This window comes from Melopsittacus undulatus, chromosome 3 (genome assembly GCF_012275295.1).
Source record: "Melopsittacus undulatus isolate bMelUnd1 chromosome 3, bMelUnd1.mat.Z, whole genome shotgun sequence".
Classification (NCBI taxonomy): domain Eukaryota; kingdom Metazoa; phylum Chordata; class Aves; order Psittaciformes; family Psittaculidae; genus Melopsittacus; species Melopsittacus undulatus.
Genome location: NC_047529.1, coordinates 91,154,739 through 91,172,815, shown reverse-complemented (window position 1 = coordinate 91,172,815; position 18,077 = coordinate 91,154,739). Strand labels below are relative to the sequence as shown.

At 38.7% G+C, this 18,077-nt stretch overlaps 1 protein-coding gene across 1 annotated transcript in view; it reads left to right on the top strand.

Annotated features, from left to right (window-relative positions):
- NID1 (nidogen 1) overlaps positions 1-17,768 on the top strand; it is a 46,824-nt gene extending 29,056 nt beyond the window's left edge. Inside the window, exons 13-20 of the mRNA XM_005146045.3 lie at positions 3,372-3,596; positions 4,264-4,436; positions 6,373-6,499; positions 11,092-11,263; positions 11,776-11,933; positions 13,300-13,423; positions 14,552-14,664; positions 16,345-17,768. Of these exons, the coding sequence (XP_005146102.2) occupies positions 3,372-3,596; positions 4,264-4,436; positions 6,373-6,499; positions 11,092-11,263; positions 11,776-11,933; positions 13,300-13,423; positions 14,552-14,664; positions 16,345-16,466 (1,214 nt within the window). The 3' untranslated portion in view covers positions 16,467-17,768. The remainder of the gene's footprint in view (positions 1-3,371; positions 3,597-4,263; positions 4,437-6,372; positions 6,500-11,091; positions 11,264-11,775; positions 11,934-13,299; positions 13,424-14,551; positions 14,665-16,344) is intronic.
- Positions 17,769-18,077: the final 309 nt, after the last annotated feature.

The window sequence follows — 18,077 nt, the reverse complement described above, 5'->3', positions numbered from 1 at the left end:
GTATATCATTTTTCTTATTATTGACATGATCATTTGGCTTGACTTTCCAATGTGGGTTTCAAGACAACCTCTGAAAATCAGGGCTGGTAACCCATAGATAAGGAGTCTTGAAATAGGCATTACTTGGTTTCCATTTGTTACAATCAGGTAAAGTAGCAGATCTAACAGCACCATTACACCCAGTAAGTGCAATTTGGTTTTAGCTCTACCTGCTGTTGTTGATGGAAATTATTTTTTTTATGCCGATCAAGGGATCAGAGAACTTCTCTAATATTAATTGTTCTGTATCTTTGAAGTCTTGACTAGATGAAATATTACTGTATTTATATTAAAGGAAGAGCACCAAGAAATCTCATTTAGGCTACTGTATTGAAGGAAAGGAAAGTTACTAAAAAGGTTGTGTCTAGGAAGCTGGCTTACAAAGTAGCCTTGCCCTTGTACTACCTAAATAAGTGCCAGTTCTTGTTAGCTATTTTAACTTGTGTTTGTTAGCTCATCAAGGCAGGGAATGTGCTTTATTTACTGTGTCAATCTCATCTTTCCATCTCTGTCATAGCTAGCCTCATCTCAGACAGTTAATCAATGGAATTTAAAACTTACAGAACTGGAGCATCTTCTCTTAAGCACACCAAGTAAAATGTATTAACTGTATAAGCAGACTATTTATCCCAACTGGATGTCACTGGTATCTCAGATTATTGCGCCTTTATTGCTGCATAGGCTACAACACTGGACTGGGGTTCAGCTTGCTTTTCTTTAGGTGTCTCTAAACTGTAAGCACAGTAATTCTGCTCATGATTCAGAGATTAGGAGAGAAAAAATACACAGGGTAGATTCCAAGTGCCTGGTTTGGACTGTTATAACTAGTTTTGGGAGTTGATTTATATATTTTAATATTGGCTAAATTCATGTTATTTGAAAGGAGTTTAATGTTGAAAGACAGGTTAAAATGATGGCGTTGACACAGATAAATAATAGCAGTACTACCATGTTCATTTCCAGAATATTTCTTTAGCATGGATTATTTATCACACTTTATACTGTTAAAGTTATAGCAAATATAAGACACTTTCAGGAGCACAGAAGCAGTAAAACACAGAAATTATCCCTAAAAGTGAGAGGCAATAGGGTATTTGATGTCTCTTTATGCAACTGAAAAATCAGTGTTGATGAGATTTTTTTTTTTTTTTTTAGAAAGAACAAATCCTATTTCTGCCTTCTAGAAGCTGAGTACTAATTTTGAAAATCATTTTGCTTGACTGGTCTCTTGATTTCAGTGGGGCTAATTGCACAAGCAGGCCAGTTGTGAGCTTCATCTTCATCATTACGAGATCAGTACTCTTCAAAAATTCTGTCAGTATTCCTGTATAAAATCTGCAGATATAAATGAGAATAATATAAATATGAATATTGTCTTGAAATTGGAATGCACACTGGTATTTCAAGTTACATATTATACCTGGGTCTTGTCTGGGTCTATACACACTCCTTTGTGTAATTCAGATTTGCTAACTCATTTTTGTAAGGTTGATTTAGTCTGTCAATTAAAAAATCGCAAGCTGTTGGGTATTCCCTAATCCTAGGAGTTTCATATGGGAAGGAAAACCAACCAGCTTCTACATTTGTTTTTATATCCCACTGAGATGGAGCTAATAGTGCCTCTCAAAGATGACATGAATACAGTCAAGATTTTGTTCTACAATAAATAAACACAGGGTGGGTCAGTTTATCAATATTCTATATTCCTCCTGCTTTCTCTTGTGAGAAATGCATAGAATTAGAGCTTAAAAATCAACAACAAAAAACCAACCCAAAACCTATCACAAAAATATCTGGTTGCTAGAATCAACATTTTTTACCTGTATATGCACAGTGCATTGGATACATTAAAAGAAAATTTGAGATAGAGGCTTTCCTTCAGCCTCTGGCTTTGGTAGGTTGATTCAATGCTCTCCACCACCCACATTAAAGCTGGTGCCAAATATTTCAGTTGTTTAGAGTGAGCTGTTCTCCAGACATTTATATTTCACTAATTGTGTCCAGGTGCATGAAACTTGTCCAAAGCTTTTTCTTGCATAACTAGCTTAATACAAAATAGAAGGATAGTTTTCTATTATTTGTGTGCTTTACACAACAACAGCCTGTGGGTGTGGGGGATTATCTTTGCTCAGCTGGGCTGGGTCTAGTCTGAACCACACAGTGCCTGGTGGACAGCATTAGCTATGTAAAAACAAGGAAGGAATAAATGAAAGTGTAACGTTAAAGCCTCTTCAGCAGGCAGTTTGTGGTAAGTATTTCTGTCTGCAGAAATCGTTGACAAGAAAAAGAAAATAATTAGAGTTCTTTCTCTCCCAGTGCATGGAACTCTTCAAAGTCTCAAGTGTAAGGTAAAACTAAGCCAGGTTTCTTTGACAGAGAAGGAAATATGTCATTTTTATTGTATTCTTTTAATTTCTTTATGTTGTTTTGTATCTAGAAGGGTATATTGATCCAGATGGCATTCCCTGTCGCATAACAGATAATACAATATGTATCTTTCAGTCCAGACTGTTTTGTAAAATTGAAACGAAAATAACTGAATCCCTGAATCTCCTCATAATCTGGGAAGTTAGTCCTTCCTCTGTAATCTCTACAACAATACATATGCATGTGGTGTAGCTGGTTTGCATCTGTTTCTCTGCATACACAGTAGTATTCCTTTTTTCTACATAGCCTTAGTTATGCTCTTATGAGTAATCTGTCCTTTGCAGTTCCTTCTGAAGTTCGAAAGTATCAAATGAATGCTCAAACTTGATAATTGAGCTCTAAAAACTCTAATATACATCAAAGCAATGAGGAGTTTAACTTCCTAGGTTCTGTAGAGGACTCAGCATCTGTCTCATTTGCGGTTTGGCTCTGAAGGGAAACTTGACTTTTAGCATTACAAAAAAATCCTTTATCCACTGTATGCCTGGCTGATTAGTTATATTTTGAGGCCCATGGATAATCGTCAAGTGAGTAGATGTAGGGTTCACAAGCCGGACAGAATGTTCTTGCTAACGTGCCTCAGGGAGAAAGACTGGGTTTTCCAGCTTCTGTTTATGACCCTTCAGTGTAGGAAGCTACAGGGGGGCTGTTTGTTCTGTTTTAAACTAGACAGCAAAAAATAAAGTGACGTAAGTTTAGGGCAAATGAGTCATATTTACACAGGGCAGACTTCCTGATGGTGCACTGAAGGCGTATGCCTTCAAGGTTTGTAACACCGCCATGCTCCTCCAGCAGTAAGAACAGTTGCATCATAAGTGATCAGTATACATTAACTGTTTATGGAAGATAGTGATAATGGAAATAGTCACTGATCTTTTTCTGTTTCGGTTTTTCCTTCCTCACAGAAGTGGAAAAGACCAAATGCCAACACGAGCGAGAAGTAGCTCTTGGAAGTGGAGGCGCATTCTTCCCAAGGGAGATGGGAATTCGTCACTTCATTCCCCAGTGTGATGAGCATGGGAATTACCTCCCCACCCAGTGCCACTCTAGCAGTGGATATTGCTGGTGTGTGGATAGGGACGGAAATGAGATTGATGGCACCAGAAGTGGCCCGGGAGTTCGACCACCATGTAAGTGGCTGAAGCACTTGTTCCTTGTAGGTGTCTTTTTGACCCAGGTGTACTGTCCCCCAAATGTGTCTTAGTCATGCCCCTGTGAAATAGAGCACTGGCTTGGAACAGTGCAGATCTTTGCTGTCCCAGTAATAATATGGCTCATGCTGCAGCCATTCCGTAACTCCAGCACATGGTGTTCCTTCTACTGGGGCACCTGAACCACTGTGGTGAGCCTCTGGATAAAAATTTGGTTTTCTAACTTCTTTTTTGCCTTGAAACTGTGAGGGGTCCTGTAGTTTCTGCCCTCTGGGAGATGTGGCAAATCTGAATGAGTGGTAACAGACTTGCCTCAGGAAATGAAGAATGCTCCTTCCTACATCTTCCTCACTTCAGCTGTGAAATGTATCCTCCTGTGAAACAAGATAGGTCCTTCTAAAGAGTTGAAGGAAAGAGCAACTACAGAGCTGAACATGAAAAGACCTATTATGTCAATTGGTCCTTCTCTGTCAGCCAAGGGGAAAAAATCAGAAGCTTTCTGCATCTAATTATAGCTATTAGTGTCTGTTTATAGGATTGTTTCCTTCTATGAAGTCTGACTGTAATTGTGTCTCTGCAAATAACAACGTTTTTTATGCTGTACAAGCTAATTTTATCCCTATCTGTTTCCTTCTCTATTGACAAGGTCTGAGCACAGCTGCCCCTCCTGTTGTTATTGGGCCCTCTGTTCGACCAGATACAGTACCTCTGCCGCCAGGAACACACTTGCTTTTTGCACAAAGTGGTAAAATCGAACATGTTCCACTAGAGGGGAACAATATGAAGAAAAATGGTGCAAAAGCACTCCTGCATATTCCAGTATGTAACCTACTATACTAAATCTATGTATTTTAAGATGTGTGACAAAGATGAGTGTTTTATCTATATAACTTAATAATTTAAGTTCCAAATTTAATTTTTACCTTTGATAAAAATTTCAGTATCCCATCACTTTGCCAGTGAAAATTCCTGACCTGAATAGCCAAAAGCCTAAAACAGAGCTATAGAAAAATGCTTTGCCTTTAAAGAATAGCTCATAAGACAAAAATCTAATATTTGTGCTTCCAACAGTTCATCACATAAACTCTCACTTCCATTTGCTTTCTGACTCTGATATCAAAGTCTAGGATACTTATAATACCAGTATGTGGAGAGGCCCTATCTTTCTTTCTCAGTTGTTCCAGCTTTCTTCCTAAGTCTTGATCTCTTCGTGGTTTTCAGTCAGTTCTCTGCACTTCTTGGCTACAGTTATATATATAGATTATTATTGTTTGGTTTTTGCTTTCTTCTCCATGTGCAGGCCCAGTGGGTGGCAAATCTTTTTCCCACACTTCTTACTACTGTCCTAAGAATCCTTTTCCTTGAGAATAAATCCCTTCTTCTGAGAACCTATCTTTCCCATCACCTGTGACACAAGCCAACTCTTCTCGCTTCCAGTTTCATCGCATTAATTTGTTTTGCCGAAAGTCTGGGATTTCTGTTTTTGTTCCAGTGGTACTGTATTTCTAATAGATAGCAATACCAGGTACTATGCTGGCTGCTTTTGACATTGCTTGTGAATATTTAATAATCCTAATACTAACTAAATTACACAGATTTAGTTCAGTAAATGGCACCACAAACTGTGCTGTGATGTAAAGATAAAATCAAGCTTTTGTCTCTTGACTAAAGTGCTGTTGCAGTAATATAAAAATGAAGTAAAATAGAGTGCAAAATGTGTGAGTTAGGCACATCATAGAGACATGATTCTGAATCCTATCAGATAGTCTCATTATTTGCTTGATCTAGCTGAAGTATCTTCAGGAAAGGGCTTTCAAGAGATAAGGTGCAACTAAATCTTCCTTAGAATTTTCAATTAAAATGAAACTTTCCGTCTCTAACAGTGTTGTCTCTGTGTTGTCTCAGCATTGTGTATTTGCAAAGTGACAGTGTTTTGCACCATAGAGGTGTTTAGATTTTGTAACCTATGGCATTAATGTTCACTGAGTAAGAGCATTTGGTTTAATGCTTTTTGATCATCTTTCTAAGAAGTTGTGAGTTACAAAAGCAGCAAAGGTGACAGACCTGAGAATCCATGTGAAATTATTGTTTTACCCTGAAAGTCCCTTTCATTTGCCTGGAGGAAAGAGTTTTAACTGTAAACTCAAACTCTATCTTCTGCCTGGAAAATTGCAGATACATACATATCTATATGCTGCTTGTCCCTTAGCATATTCTTTTCAGCAGAATGATTTATGGAGTATTTAAGTTATTTTTTATTTTTATAACTAACTTTGCTGGAACTTTTTTGAGCCAAATGATGCTATGTGTGTAGCACTATTGAAATGTAGCCATAATGCATGTGTTGATGAATATCCCAAGTCAGATTTTATAAAAGTCCTTATTCTTTGTTGAAGGGAAAGGATGAGAGAAAAAAACTACATGAGGAATAACAGTAAAATAGCAACATGAACTTTCTTTAAATTGATATGCAGGTGAAGTTGTAGAAGTCAGACCAGCTGTTCAGTAGTGATACCTGCAATGCTTCTTTGAAATGAAATAATTGTAAATGGTATCTGCTAGTTACAAGGGACTTGTAATAGAAAGTACAATGACTGTCACCCAATCTTCTTCACTACCTGTCTTCCCCATCTCCCACCTTTTCTCAAGAATCTATTGGGTTTTTTTCAGGCTTGAGACTTAGATCCATAAGCTAGTGCTGCTGGGAAAATAAGTAGTTAGCATAAGGTGATGTAACTTGTTTGTTGACCAACAGGACAAAGTTGTTATTGGAGTTGCTTATGATTGCACAGACAAGATGGTTTATTGGACAGACATCAGTGGCCCTTCAATCAGCAGGGCTAGCCTGAATGGTGGGGAGCCAACAACCATCATCAAAACAGGTAACAACACAAAATTCTTCCTCTTGCTGCTCCCTAAGAATGGCATTAGACATGAATTTTGTAATAGGTACTTCTCAGCTATTGCCTGAGGTATAGCATTACATGTTGGTGTTATTTGGATAAACAATAGCCAAAAAGCCTGGATAACATAAACTGAAAAAAGATCTCCCTGTGCAATAGCCCTTCATTGCCTTTCTACTGCTAAGAAAGGCAAGAAGACAGCTCTCTTTAAATAAACTAATTTTAAGGCTGGAAGTGGAGCAGCATGTCAGTGAGATGTTTCTGTCTTTATCTGCAGTCACAGAATACTGTATCTGTCAAACCGGTGAGTACCTTATGAACATCACTGGTAATGTTTTAATAAAAGGCTGAGAGTTTTGAAAGATGAATCAAGCTGCTCTGGTGGTTTTAAAGCATATCTCAAGGCACTCGTGTGCAGGGTTCAGAGCCTCATAGTCTGGGCCTTGGACAGTGTCTCAGCTCCTCACAGGAATGGTTAGAGGATATCTGTACCTAATTACAGTCTTAGGTATTGCTTATGTTCTTGCTGTGTTTAGGAAAGTTAAAAGAAAAAACAACAAAAATCAAACAAATAAAGCAAAACCTAAACTCTTCCTCCTTTGGATGCTTTGTCATTTCTAGGGAGGAATTCTGAGGTAGGCTTTTGAAGCCTTTACTTCTCTCTACATGTGGTGGGATTTAAGGGCCCCCACTAAAGTGGGGCAGCACAGCTAGTACTCTCAGCGCAAATCCCCAAGTCATGACATCCTGGATTTTTAATGCAACCGAAGGCCTCACTTTCCCACGTTGAGGAGTGCCTGTGCTATGTTGTGCTCATCATGGAAGTCTTTGTGTAGCCCACCTCTTTTGTAGTCATGTCTTGTCAACCATGCTGGAAAGGTTCCATGCTTCTGGCCATGAAGAATGGAATGCATAGGTAGGCTAAACTCATACTGCTGTAGACAGACATTATTCTTGCTTACATGCAATGGCTACAAGACGTAACTATGTGAAGAAGGAAGGTTATTAAAACCTAGGTCATGTACTGGAGCAGACCCATCATTGTTCAGTGTACTTATGATCTGAAAGGGGGATGACAGATTGTCCGTTTGCTGTTGAATGGGTATTAAATGCAGTCAAAACTCAGGCTGAGTAGAGTTGCATTTGCATGTTCTGTGGAATATCACCTGTGGGTGTCACTTCTTTTTTTCATCTGGCAAGCAAGGCAGATGCTGGCTAGCTGAGATTTGGCTGTCAGTTTCTCTCCTGTTCTCTGCCCATCAGCTGTCTGCTCTGCTGAAAAATGACTGTTGAGCAGAGGTTGAAGAGAAGAACCCCTGCTCTCTGTTCCTGGGCTTGGGGTCAAACAGTTGTAGAGGTGGTTAGAAACTGTTTCAGCTGTGACGTTCCATGCCTCCCAGTCAAGCTGTAAAATAAAAGTGAGTAAAGCCACCTTGTCCAGTTTTTGCCCTTGGAGTTGCTCAAGGATTTGGGAATTGGACTAGAGGCTATTGTGAAGTTAGTGTTTTTATGGTTTATGTCCTATTCTTACACTCCTTCCCCTAAGGAAGTTGCCTGTGCTTTGATCCTTGGCACATCCTTTGTCACAAAAACTTAGGAAATTATTTTAGAAAAAATGACCAACCAGTTTTAAACCTGTACAACAAACTTGCTTTCATTTTCTTTGGATGGGTTGAGTATCTCTGCGGGGAGTTTGTACTTCAAAATAGCCAGCTTGCTGGGACTCCGTTCAGGCTCTTAGGGGCAGTGGAAAACGGGAGCAGCTTGGATCCTACTATTGTCCTGCAAATGGAGAGCTTAAGGCCATCCCTAACCATTCCAGCAATTACAGAGCTTCATATTTCTGTTCAGCTTGAAATATTTGAAAGATGTCTTTTTCATCCCAACATATTTAATCTGAAAGGGACTCTAACCTGTAGTGTAAGCCTGTGCCTGTGCATTCACAAATTCTCAATTTCTGTGGGTAAGGGATTTCTGATTTACCACTATTATTTTCTCAGATTCTGCACTTTAAAAAGGGAGGGATATTACTATTGCTAAAAATTGGATGTGGATATGAATTAGTCGAATGAATGTGAGCACATGTTAATAATCTTGCAATGTATAAAATATTTTTAGAATATTTGTGAAGGCTTTCAACTAAATTTGATCGGTTTAGGTAATTCAAGGTGCTTCAATGCCACATGGAAGTGTCACAGGTTTTATCTGCTACAAATAACATTGTACGTACACAGACATCTTATGATTTCTGTTCTGTTGTCTGCATACAAAGTGAATGCCATTCCTGAAGAGATGTTAAACACTGTGGCACTTTAATTTCTATATGTTAACGGGCTCTTCGGTAAGGAATCAGAATAAAAGAAGGTTGAATATTCAGTATTTGAATGGATGTCTTAATGCTGCCCAAAACTGAATCTTTAAAATGTCAGGAAATAAGAGAATGCCTACCTCTTAGAAAACTCATGAGAATCACTTGTTTTGACCTTTGCATCCTCCTCCTGTGAGCTGCAGCTGCTTTCTTCAGTTCTCATGTATTTTTGTGGAATGCACTCCTTTTTTTATGTGTGTGAAACCTCTTGTGATCCAAGTTGTGTTACTTTGCAAGAACATGTTCTATTGTGGAGCCCCATCCAGTTCTCAGCCATCACTGCAGCTGTATAGCCTGTGGAGGCTTTCTGAGCTTTGCAGCTGTGGAGGCAGGTTGGGAAGGAGAGCTTTCCTCTTTGTACTAGTAGCTTAAGTCTTATCAGCCATACATGACTATACAAGCATGTCCCCAGGGACACAGCCTGTGACTATCAGGCCTGATGACAGTATAGCAGGAACATATTTGTGCCTCAGGAAAGACTGGTAATACATGAAGCCTGTGTATTCATTTATCCCTCTGTGGGGGATAGTTTTTTCTGGCTCATTGTCAGGTGGACAGCAAATATATTTATGTTAGACTTCTTTAAATCTCCTGGCATGTAGCTGAAACAAGAAAAATGAAGCTAGGAAACCAGGCAGATATTTGCCTGCTGCTTTCTTCTGTTCCTAAAAGAGGCTGGGAGCTCCACTGCCACCAGTCGGTGGTCTCAGAGACTGGGGATTATCACCAACGGCACCTTAAAGGAGCCCACTGCCACAAGCAGGAAAAAAGTAGGAACATTTGAGGGTCTGAAATATATGGTGAGGGTGGTTTCTTGCAATGACAGGTTTAGCTCCACAGGGGCAGTTGGAGAAGTGCAAGTAATAATGTGAAGTAAGTAACTAAGTTAAAGGATGCCAAGTGCCCTTTGGAGGACTAGAGACATAACTGATTCACTTTCTTGGGCACCCAGTCCGTATGAGTTGTGAGTCAGAAGCAGTGAGATATATCTTATTTGTCCTTTTCTGCCTCTTCAGCAATGAATATACATCCAAAATGTCAGGTATCCAGGTTAAGTGTGGTAAGTGTAACCTACCGGTGAGAGAGAACAGAGGTTCTCTCTGTTGATTTTGAAGCTATTGTTGGAACTATTATTCACAGTGAAGTCACAGTAGCAAGTTTTAGCCAGCTCTGCCCAGTGTTTGGGACCACGTGCCTTTTCTCCATAAAGGTTGTTTGTGTCACATACTGTTTAATGACTGTCAGTAAACAAACTTGAAAATCAATAGCATGCTACGGGGTCACATTGTGTCATTCTTGGATAGTTATATGATGTGTGGATCTGCATTTGAAAGGTGGCTCTTTTCAACAGCTGGCTGGTATGAAGTGTCACTTCACCTTCCTTTGGGAGTTATTCCGTACAATGCTCTTTTGGAACAGAAATCAGACAGAATTTGCTTTGTACCTTTCTTTGACTTCACTATAACCCACACAGCCTGCCTGCTCTTTTTCAGTGAATGTCTTAATCTTGTTTTTCATAGTGGCTAAATTAAACCTTACAGCTACATATTTACCCTGCATCCTTCATCTGTGCTAGAACTTACTGCTTTAACATTAGTAATGTCATTATCTGCTATTTCCTGTTGCTTTTGGAACAACTAACTGCCCAAGAAAAACTGTGCACATACAGTACGAAAATATGTTCCAGAAAATAATTGCTCTGCAAAAACAAAGAACTGGAGCTAAATACTAATATCATTATCCCTAGTGTTTTGGAGCTTGATTATCTTGAAGGATTGCATTGGCTAAATTTAGCATAAATCCAGTTTTCAGAGAGCGCATATGACAGTACATTAAGGAAACATTAAGGATTATAACATCCATTATAGATCTTGGCCTGCTAAGGAGAATAGAAAAAGATTCTGATAATCTCTATTTATTTCTCTACTATCAACTTTTTTCTGTGCCCACCCCCAAGGAAAGCTCACGTCCACGATCAGCTGCTTCCTCATAGAATATGCTATACTATGTACTTATGAAAATTTTGTGCATTTAAACTTCATAAGGCAAATTGCATATTTGTCTTCCAACTGACATGAAGTAGCTTTTGTTGGACCACAGCCAGAAAGCAGAAGAAAATCTATCTCTAGTTAACAGGTACACTTACGAGACTGACATTATGTATTAGGGATAAATAGGCATGTCTTAATCTGTTTTCCTGCAGACTTGGGAAGCCCTGAAGGGATAGCTGTAGACCATCTGGGTCGCAACATCTTCTGGACTGACTCTCAACTGGATAGAATAGAAGTGGCCAGGCTGGATGGGCGCCAGCGTCGCATCCTTTTTGACACTGGCCTGGTGAACCCCAGAGCAATTGTTGTGGATCCTATGAGAGGGTATGGATATGTTGTCAAGAGAAGTGTGCAGAGTTTGATTTTTATTTGTTTAATTATGGCATATGTTTTTACACTGTCTGTAGACAATAATAGCATTGGCTTTTCCTAAATAACTAACAAACAGAAATGGTACGTGTGTCCTCTGTCTGAGTGGTACTCTGGAAGTAAAACTTGTAAAACACCTGCTAGGTAATACCGTGACATCTTGTTGGGTGGTTTGTCAAATACTTATTTGTACCTCAGTGTAGGTACATTGTTTGCAGGATGACAAGTGTTGCCCTTACCTAAAAGAATATTCTTTTCCAAGGGTGCTGGTTTAAATACTAGATTTAAATATCAATATTTTCATTTCCATCATGACAATCCTTCTTTGTGTACAATGTCATCCTTATTTATTTAAATGATTTAAGGTGTGAACATGTTACTTTTATGTCCTTATCTTTTTTCTTAATTACAACAATATTCTGAGATCAGTGTCTGTCTTAATTCTTACCTTTTTTTTTCCTCTTAAGAAACTTGTACTGGACTGACTGGAACAGAGAAGCTCCTAAAATTGAAACCTCATACATGGATGGCACAAACAGAAGAATTCTTGTTAAAGATGATCTTGGGTTACCAAATGGGCTGACATTTGATCCTTATTCCTCAATGCTGTGCTGGGTTGATGCAGGTGAAGAGCTGCTAAAGTCTTTCTTCATAACTGTAATAGAATAAGTATATCCAATCCTAAATTATCCACAGCCAATTAATAGCTCTTTGGGCTGTATCTCAGACTTCATGCCTTTCTTTTTGGCTTTAATATTCTCTCAATTTATTAATTGTTACTGCCACTGTAGTATTTACATCAGACTGTGTGAAAGCTGAAAGATTCCAATTCTGATCACAAAACTTTCAAGAAATGCAACAGGTTTGTATATGTGTGTTGTGTGTCACTATGTCTTTAGGTAGTGCTTAGGCCTTTGTAAAAAAAGTTGTGATCTTAAGACCAGGAAAACACAGTGATTCATTTAATCTGGCCCTACAGAATGTCATAGAGGCACTGTTGCAAGACCTGTAACCTTAGGCAAAAGTCAGTTTATAATTGACTGAATCAAGTATTGAAAAAGCAGGTCACACTAGATTTAAAGATCAAGAGACAAAGGTTCTGCCACCAACCCATTATTAGTTGTGTGCCAGTGTCCTGCCAGTCAAAAACAACAACAAAGTGCTTTAATTCTCATTTAAACTTTTTTCTTTTTTTATCTTGCTGTCTTTCACTCTGCAGACTCTGCCAGAGACCTCTTCTTGTGGAGGTGCTTTTACACATCAAGTCACCTTTCAAGTTTTTGATAAACTAAAAAGATCAAGTTCTCTTTTTCATTTTCTCCCACCTTTAAATGTATCTCCTGGTGCTATTTTCTTTTCTTTTTCTCTCTTCCTCTCATTCTCATATTTTCTTTCTTTTTTCTTTTTTTCTTTCCCCCGAGTTTGAAACTAAAGAGAAACTTACAGGTGTTTATATTCACTAGCAGTGTTCTCAGTGTGTGTAGTAGCCTTGCAGGTAGACCTTTTTACACCCTATTCACATCTACAAGTTAGATGTCCTTTCTGCAGTTTTTCCTTTATGGCCTAAACCAGCAAGCATTTTGGGAACACTCTCACCAAACTAACTTTGCAAAAATGCCTTCCAGAGGAGGTAGAACTGTTTAGTGGCTGAAGTATCCCTCCTGAATAGAGTCAGCTTCCACTTCAGCCTGAGGATACTGATATCTGTAGCAGGAATTTCAGCTTGTGAACGATGGCCATGGTTTTACTGGACATCAGGATTCCTGTAAGTCAAATGGTGTGCTGATTAGCATTAGCACCAAAGTGCTTTACCATCCAGTCTTTGGCACATGCAGAGATGTGGCATGGGGGAATGCTTTGACTAAGCAGCATGCTGAAGGACTTCCAGGAGACTTTACTCAGTTCATGCTTGCATGCTTACGCATATCCTCAATACCTCATGAGAGCTCTCTTGCTCTGGTTCAAAGGCTTAATTGTTTCACTACACCCAGGTACCAAAAGGCTGGAATGCATGAACCCTAATCAGCTTGGTCGACGAAAGATTGTTGAAGGAATTCAGTATCCTTTTAGTGTTACAAGCTACGGGAAGAATTTATACTACACAGACTGGAGAAGGTATGTTATCTGCTAAAGAAATTATGGATTGCTTTAATCTGTTCTTCTGCCTGATAGAAACTGAAGTAGATACTACATTTCTCGTGTCTGACTTCTCACCTGTTCCTGTTTTGTTGCTTTCCTAGTGAAAGATGATTCAGAGTGGGGTGGATCTGTAAAGCTGACCTATTGATGTTGCCAGTTAACTGAGTTTTCATTTTCACAATAGTGATTTGTCCCCTAAGAAAATACTTTTAACAGTGAATGTTTTTTGGGAAAGGAGTGGGAGCTAACATGTTTCCCTTATGGCTGTGCTTGCTGTGTCATAGAGGGTGGAAATGTGTCACTCATGGCTTCCTATGACCTATATTATCTGAATGTTCAACCAGCAATAAGAAAAAAAAGAAAACTTTTTTGCTGTTTTGCTGACATTTTTGTGGCACATTCTGTAAACCATTGACAGATGATCACGACTTTAGAGTTTACTGTATCTTACAGAAAAAAAGAAAATATTTATTTCTCCCTGATGTAAATGGTTGTGTGGGCTCTATCTGCCAACTCTTACACAAATGACTTCATCAATTGCACCAGGAAGAGCTATTAATATGCGTAAGGATTTCCAAGCTAGAACCTAACAGCTGGGAAATGCTATTCTAAAATAGGCTTGTGAAATGGGAAACTGTGTTAGAGGTCTGTCAGTAGACTGCCCTTTTATTTTCAGGAAGATTTTTTTATGACCAGCTGTATTCCTTCCAGATATAAAGCACCACCTGAAATACAACATTGTCCATGATCATTATGTATAATAGCTGCAATGTCTGTTCTACCACAGAAAACTTCAGAGAGGCAGAAAACAGAGAATGTGTTGAATGCATTCCTGTAAAGGGACACTGTCCAGTGTTGGAATTACCTTCAAACTTAGTAAGGTGGCTGTCTAAAATTTCTTAGCTGCCTAGAATAAGGTTATGACTTATTTGAGTTGTTAAGGAAATATGATGTCTTAGAAGATTTTGCCTCTGGCATCGCTTTCTAATTGTAAAAAAACAAGTAGCTTCAAAAGTCTTCCTTTCTTTTTGTTTATTTTGTGTTGTTCTCCCCTGTACTTCCACCTTCAGCTCACTTCTGTATGTTCTGTTCTGTATATGGCAGAGATGCTGTTGTAGCAGTGGATCGCACAATTTCAACAGAAAATGATAACTTCCAGCCTCACAAGCGCTCCCGTCTGTATGGAATCACTACTGCCTTTGCTCAGTGCCCAGGAGGTAATCCAGATGATTCTCAAGTTTTTACAGCTATGCAGCACCTTGGCAGATAAATGTATGTAGTAGTAGCTCCCATTGACTAGCAGCCAACTGATCTAGGTAGCTAGTGAAGAGCTGATCAGTGCTTAGATTTCTGTTTACTCAGAAATTAAAAGCCACCTAATTTTTTTCCTATTTTTTCCCTATTTTTTTTCCCCATAAAAGCAGTAGTTATGGTTTCCATATGAAACTAGAACAGAAAGGGAAGAAGGGACCTGGTCTGTCCTTTTTGAAATAGCAAATGTATGATCAATAGAAGGATTTGTCATGGCAAAAGCTGCTATCAGGTCGTTGTCTAAATTGAATGCTGTTTTCATGGTTAGGGCCTTATTTACTTATTTATTATTATGCCACATCCTGGCAGTGCTCAAAGCCAGGTTGGACAGGACTTTGAGCAACCAGATCTGGTGGAAGGTGTCCCTGTCTGTGCTAGGGGGGTTGGAATTAGATGATCTTTAAGGTCCCTTCCAACCCATTGGAAGGGTTTCTGTGATTCTATGATTTTTAACTTTAAACTACAGAAATATCATGGTCTTCCAGATGGTCTTAATGAGATCCAGTGTTTTTAAAAAGGGAACGTTGAGAACACAGCAAGTGGTAGAGTGGCAGCTCTGGTCTTTCTGCTCTGTTGAATGTTAAATTTTTCATATACTTTATTGAAAAGCCCCTTGTGAAACTTGGGAAGAGGAAGTTGATACCCTTGGAATAACAATTTGTCCTTGGGAAGCAGTCACTGTTCAGTTATGTTGTTCTTAGGAAATCACAGAAGAGTTCACTTTTTTTATTATTACAACATGGCTGGAAATACAGGAGTTGTGGTGTTTCTACTTTAGGAGTAAAACCAACTAAGATAATTTCTCTTCAAATGATTCAATATATATAGTGAAAAACTTACTTTAAAGCTTTGTTCACAGCTTAAAAGCCACACATAAATGTCATAATTAAGAAATCAGTTACATTGTTTTTACTAGTTAATTCGCTGTTCCATTTTGTTAGGCAGTGTCAGACAAAACAACACTGTGCTCTGAGTAAATGCTTATGTTTATAATATTCAGAACCTTGGTATTATTTCTTTCTCATCATATATGCATTTCAAGTGTTTTTCTGGAACAGATGCTTTACCCCTCAGATCCTTTACTTCTGGCACTGGCTTCTCTTTCATTTTACCCTTCAACATTAATGTGCTCCTGCTCCCCCCCCTTAATGTTTTTTGGTTTTGTGGGTCACCCCTCCATGTTTTTGTAGTGGGTGGTATCCAGGGGTGATGTCATGTAGTATTTTGGATTTTGTCCCCATGTGTTGCACTTTTATTTCCTCACTCACTGTGTCTTCATTCTCATGTCTGTGGCCACTTTGCCAATTCATGAAAGGCATTTCAGGAACAGCCCATTTTCTTCATGTTGCCTCTCCTGCTCTGTCCTTATATTATGGTCTTTCTTTGGGGTGAATATCAGAAGCTGACACAGGGGTATGATGATTCTCCTCTCCCTAAAGCATATTTTCATTTCACTCTCAATCTTACTATGGCCTGTTTTCCTAGTGTAGTCATGCAATCTGCACTTATTTTCTTTAAGTGGATTGGTTTTATTGAGTTTTGCTGTTTTTTTTTCTTTAACATTTTATATCTCTGTTCTTTTCCAGGACATAACTACTGTACAGTGAATAATGGTGGCTGTACTCACCTCTGCTTGGCTACCCCAGGAGGCCGTTCTTGCCGCTGCCCTGACAACACAGTGGGAGTGGATTGTATAGAAAGAAACTGAGCATTAAAATATATTAGAGCAGCAGACACTTTTTGGAAATGTGCTGTAAACAATTCACTCCTATCAACCCAATCAGGCCCCAAAGATGAGTGCTCCCTGCTGCTGAGAGCAAGCCATGATGCACATATGCAAGCACACACACAGGCAATAACTGTTTTGTAGCAGTTGAGAAAGACAGAGCTGCCCAGGTTTGGTCCAACTGTATCTTGTTCCTTGTAATATTATCTACTTGCTTTTAAAGGTAAATATCGAGAGAGTAGCTCATGTGATCCTTTCACACAAGTGATTCTTTATAGGTGATCAACACTGCTTAGTGGGTGTATTTGAAGTTTTGTTAGATTTTAAGGGTTTATTTTTCTTGAGGTGAATTCCTGAGCAGTTTCCTAAAATCCACTAAACAAACTTCAGATATAGATCTCAGTTGCTGAGAGTTCATCAAAGAATAGATGTTGATTCATTTGGTTTTAGCAACACACAGTCACATTTGTTTCCTGAGAGCTTTTAAAATAACATTTCTGTGCTTGATTCTATTAGCCTGAAAGTGGTCTTTAAATTCTAGCCTAGAAGTCTTCCTCCTTTAGCAAGCGGTGCTATGCCTTTTTGTAGACCATGAGAAACCATGGCAGTTAAAAATCTGATTTCCAGAAAGGTCACCTGTGTCTTGGTGCTTAAAAGAAAAAAAGATAGTAATCCCATATTTGTGTGCTAGTGTTTAGTAACAGCAAAAAGTGTGCTGAAAATCAAAGCAAAGTTGATGTAATCATTGAGTTTGGAGCAGGTAGGGAAAATCAAAATGCATATTCTTATGTCGAATTAACAGTACAAATCTGGGAGTGAAGTTTGGCTTCCACACTGTGTGTTGGGAAGGAAGCTTACCCACAAGCCAGCCTGCAGCAGAACAATGGGGCTTGTGAAGCTTCTGCCAGAGCACATTTCACAATGTCATGATCAGAGTAGTAAGCTAACATCCCCATTTCCTCACTCCCTCTTCAGATACAGCAGTAACAGTTTTAAATAGAGCCAAGTGAGTCTTAACTGTGTCGACTTCCTCTTTAATTGTATATTTATCATAAAATAACAAAGCATATAAACATTTTAAAGATTTTTTGATAACTTTTTATAACTTTTAATTCATTTTATTCATACACTTAATCAGGTATGTTTTACTGTAAATATCAAAAATGTGTTGAAATGAAGGTGCTTTATAACTCTCCAGAATTATTTGCGTATCTGGTGAAACATTAAAGTTTACACTCTGTACAGGTATCTACAGTACAGTCAATAAAAATGTTTGGGTTTTATTTTCTGTAAAAAAGAAAATTATGTCTGCAGAAGGAAGTGATATGTGGTGTTTCAGCTCTCTTTTCCTGTTGAGTTCTGGGCTTTAGCTAACTCTTTTATCTACTGATGATATTTCTCTTGTAAGATGCGACTCTATAGGGGAAAAACTGCTGTTGGGGATTTTGTATGTTGAAACCCATAGGATACTTCTATTCAAAACGAGTATGTGAGAGTGCTTAAACAGACAGTTCCCCCTGCTCTGACATAGGACACTGACTGTTAATGGTTGTTGAACTTTCAAATAAGCATAATTCAGTTGCATCATACTTC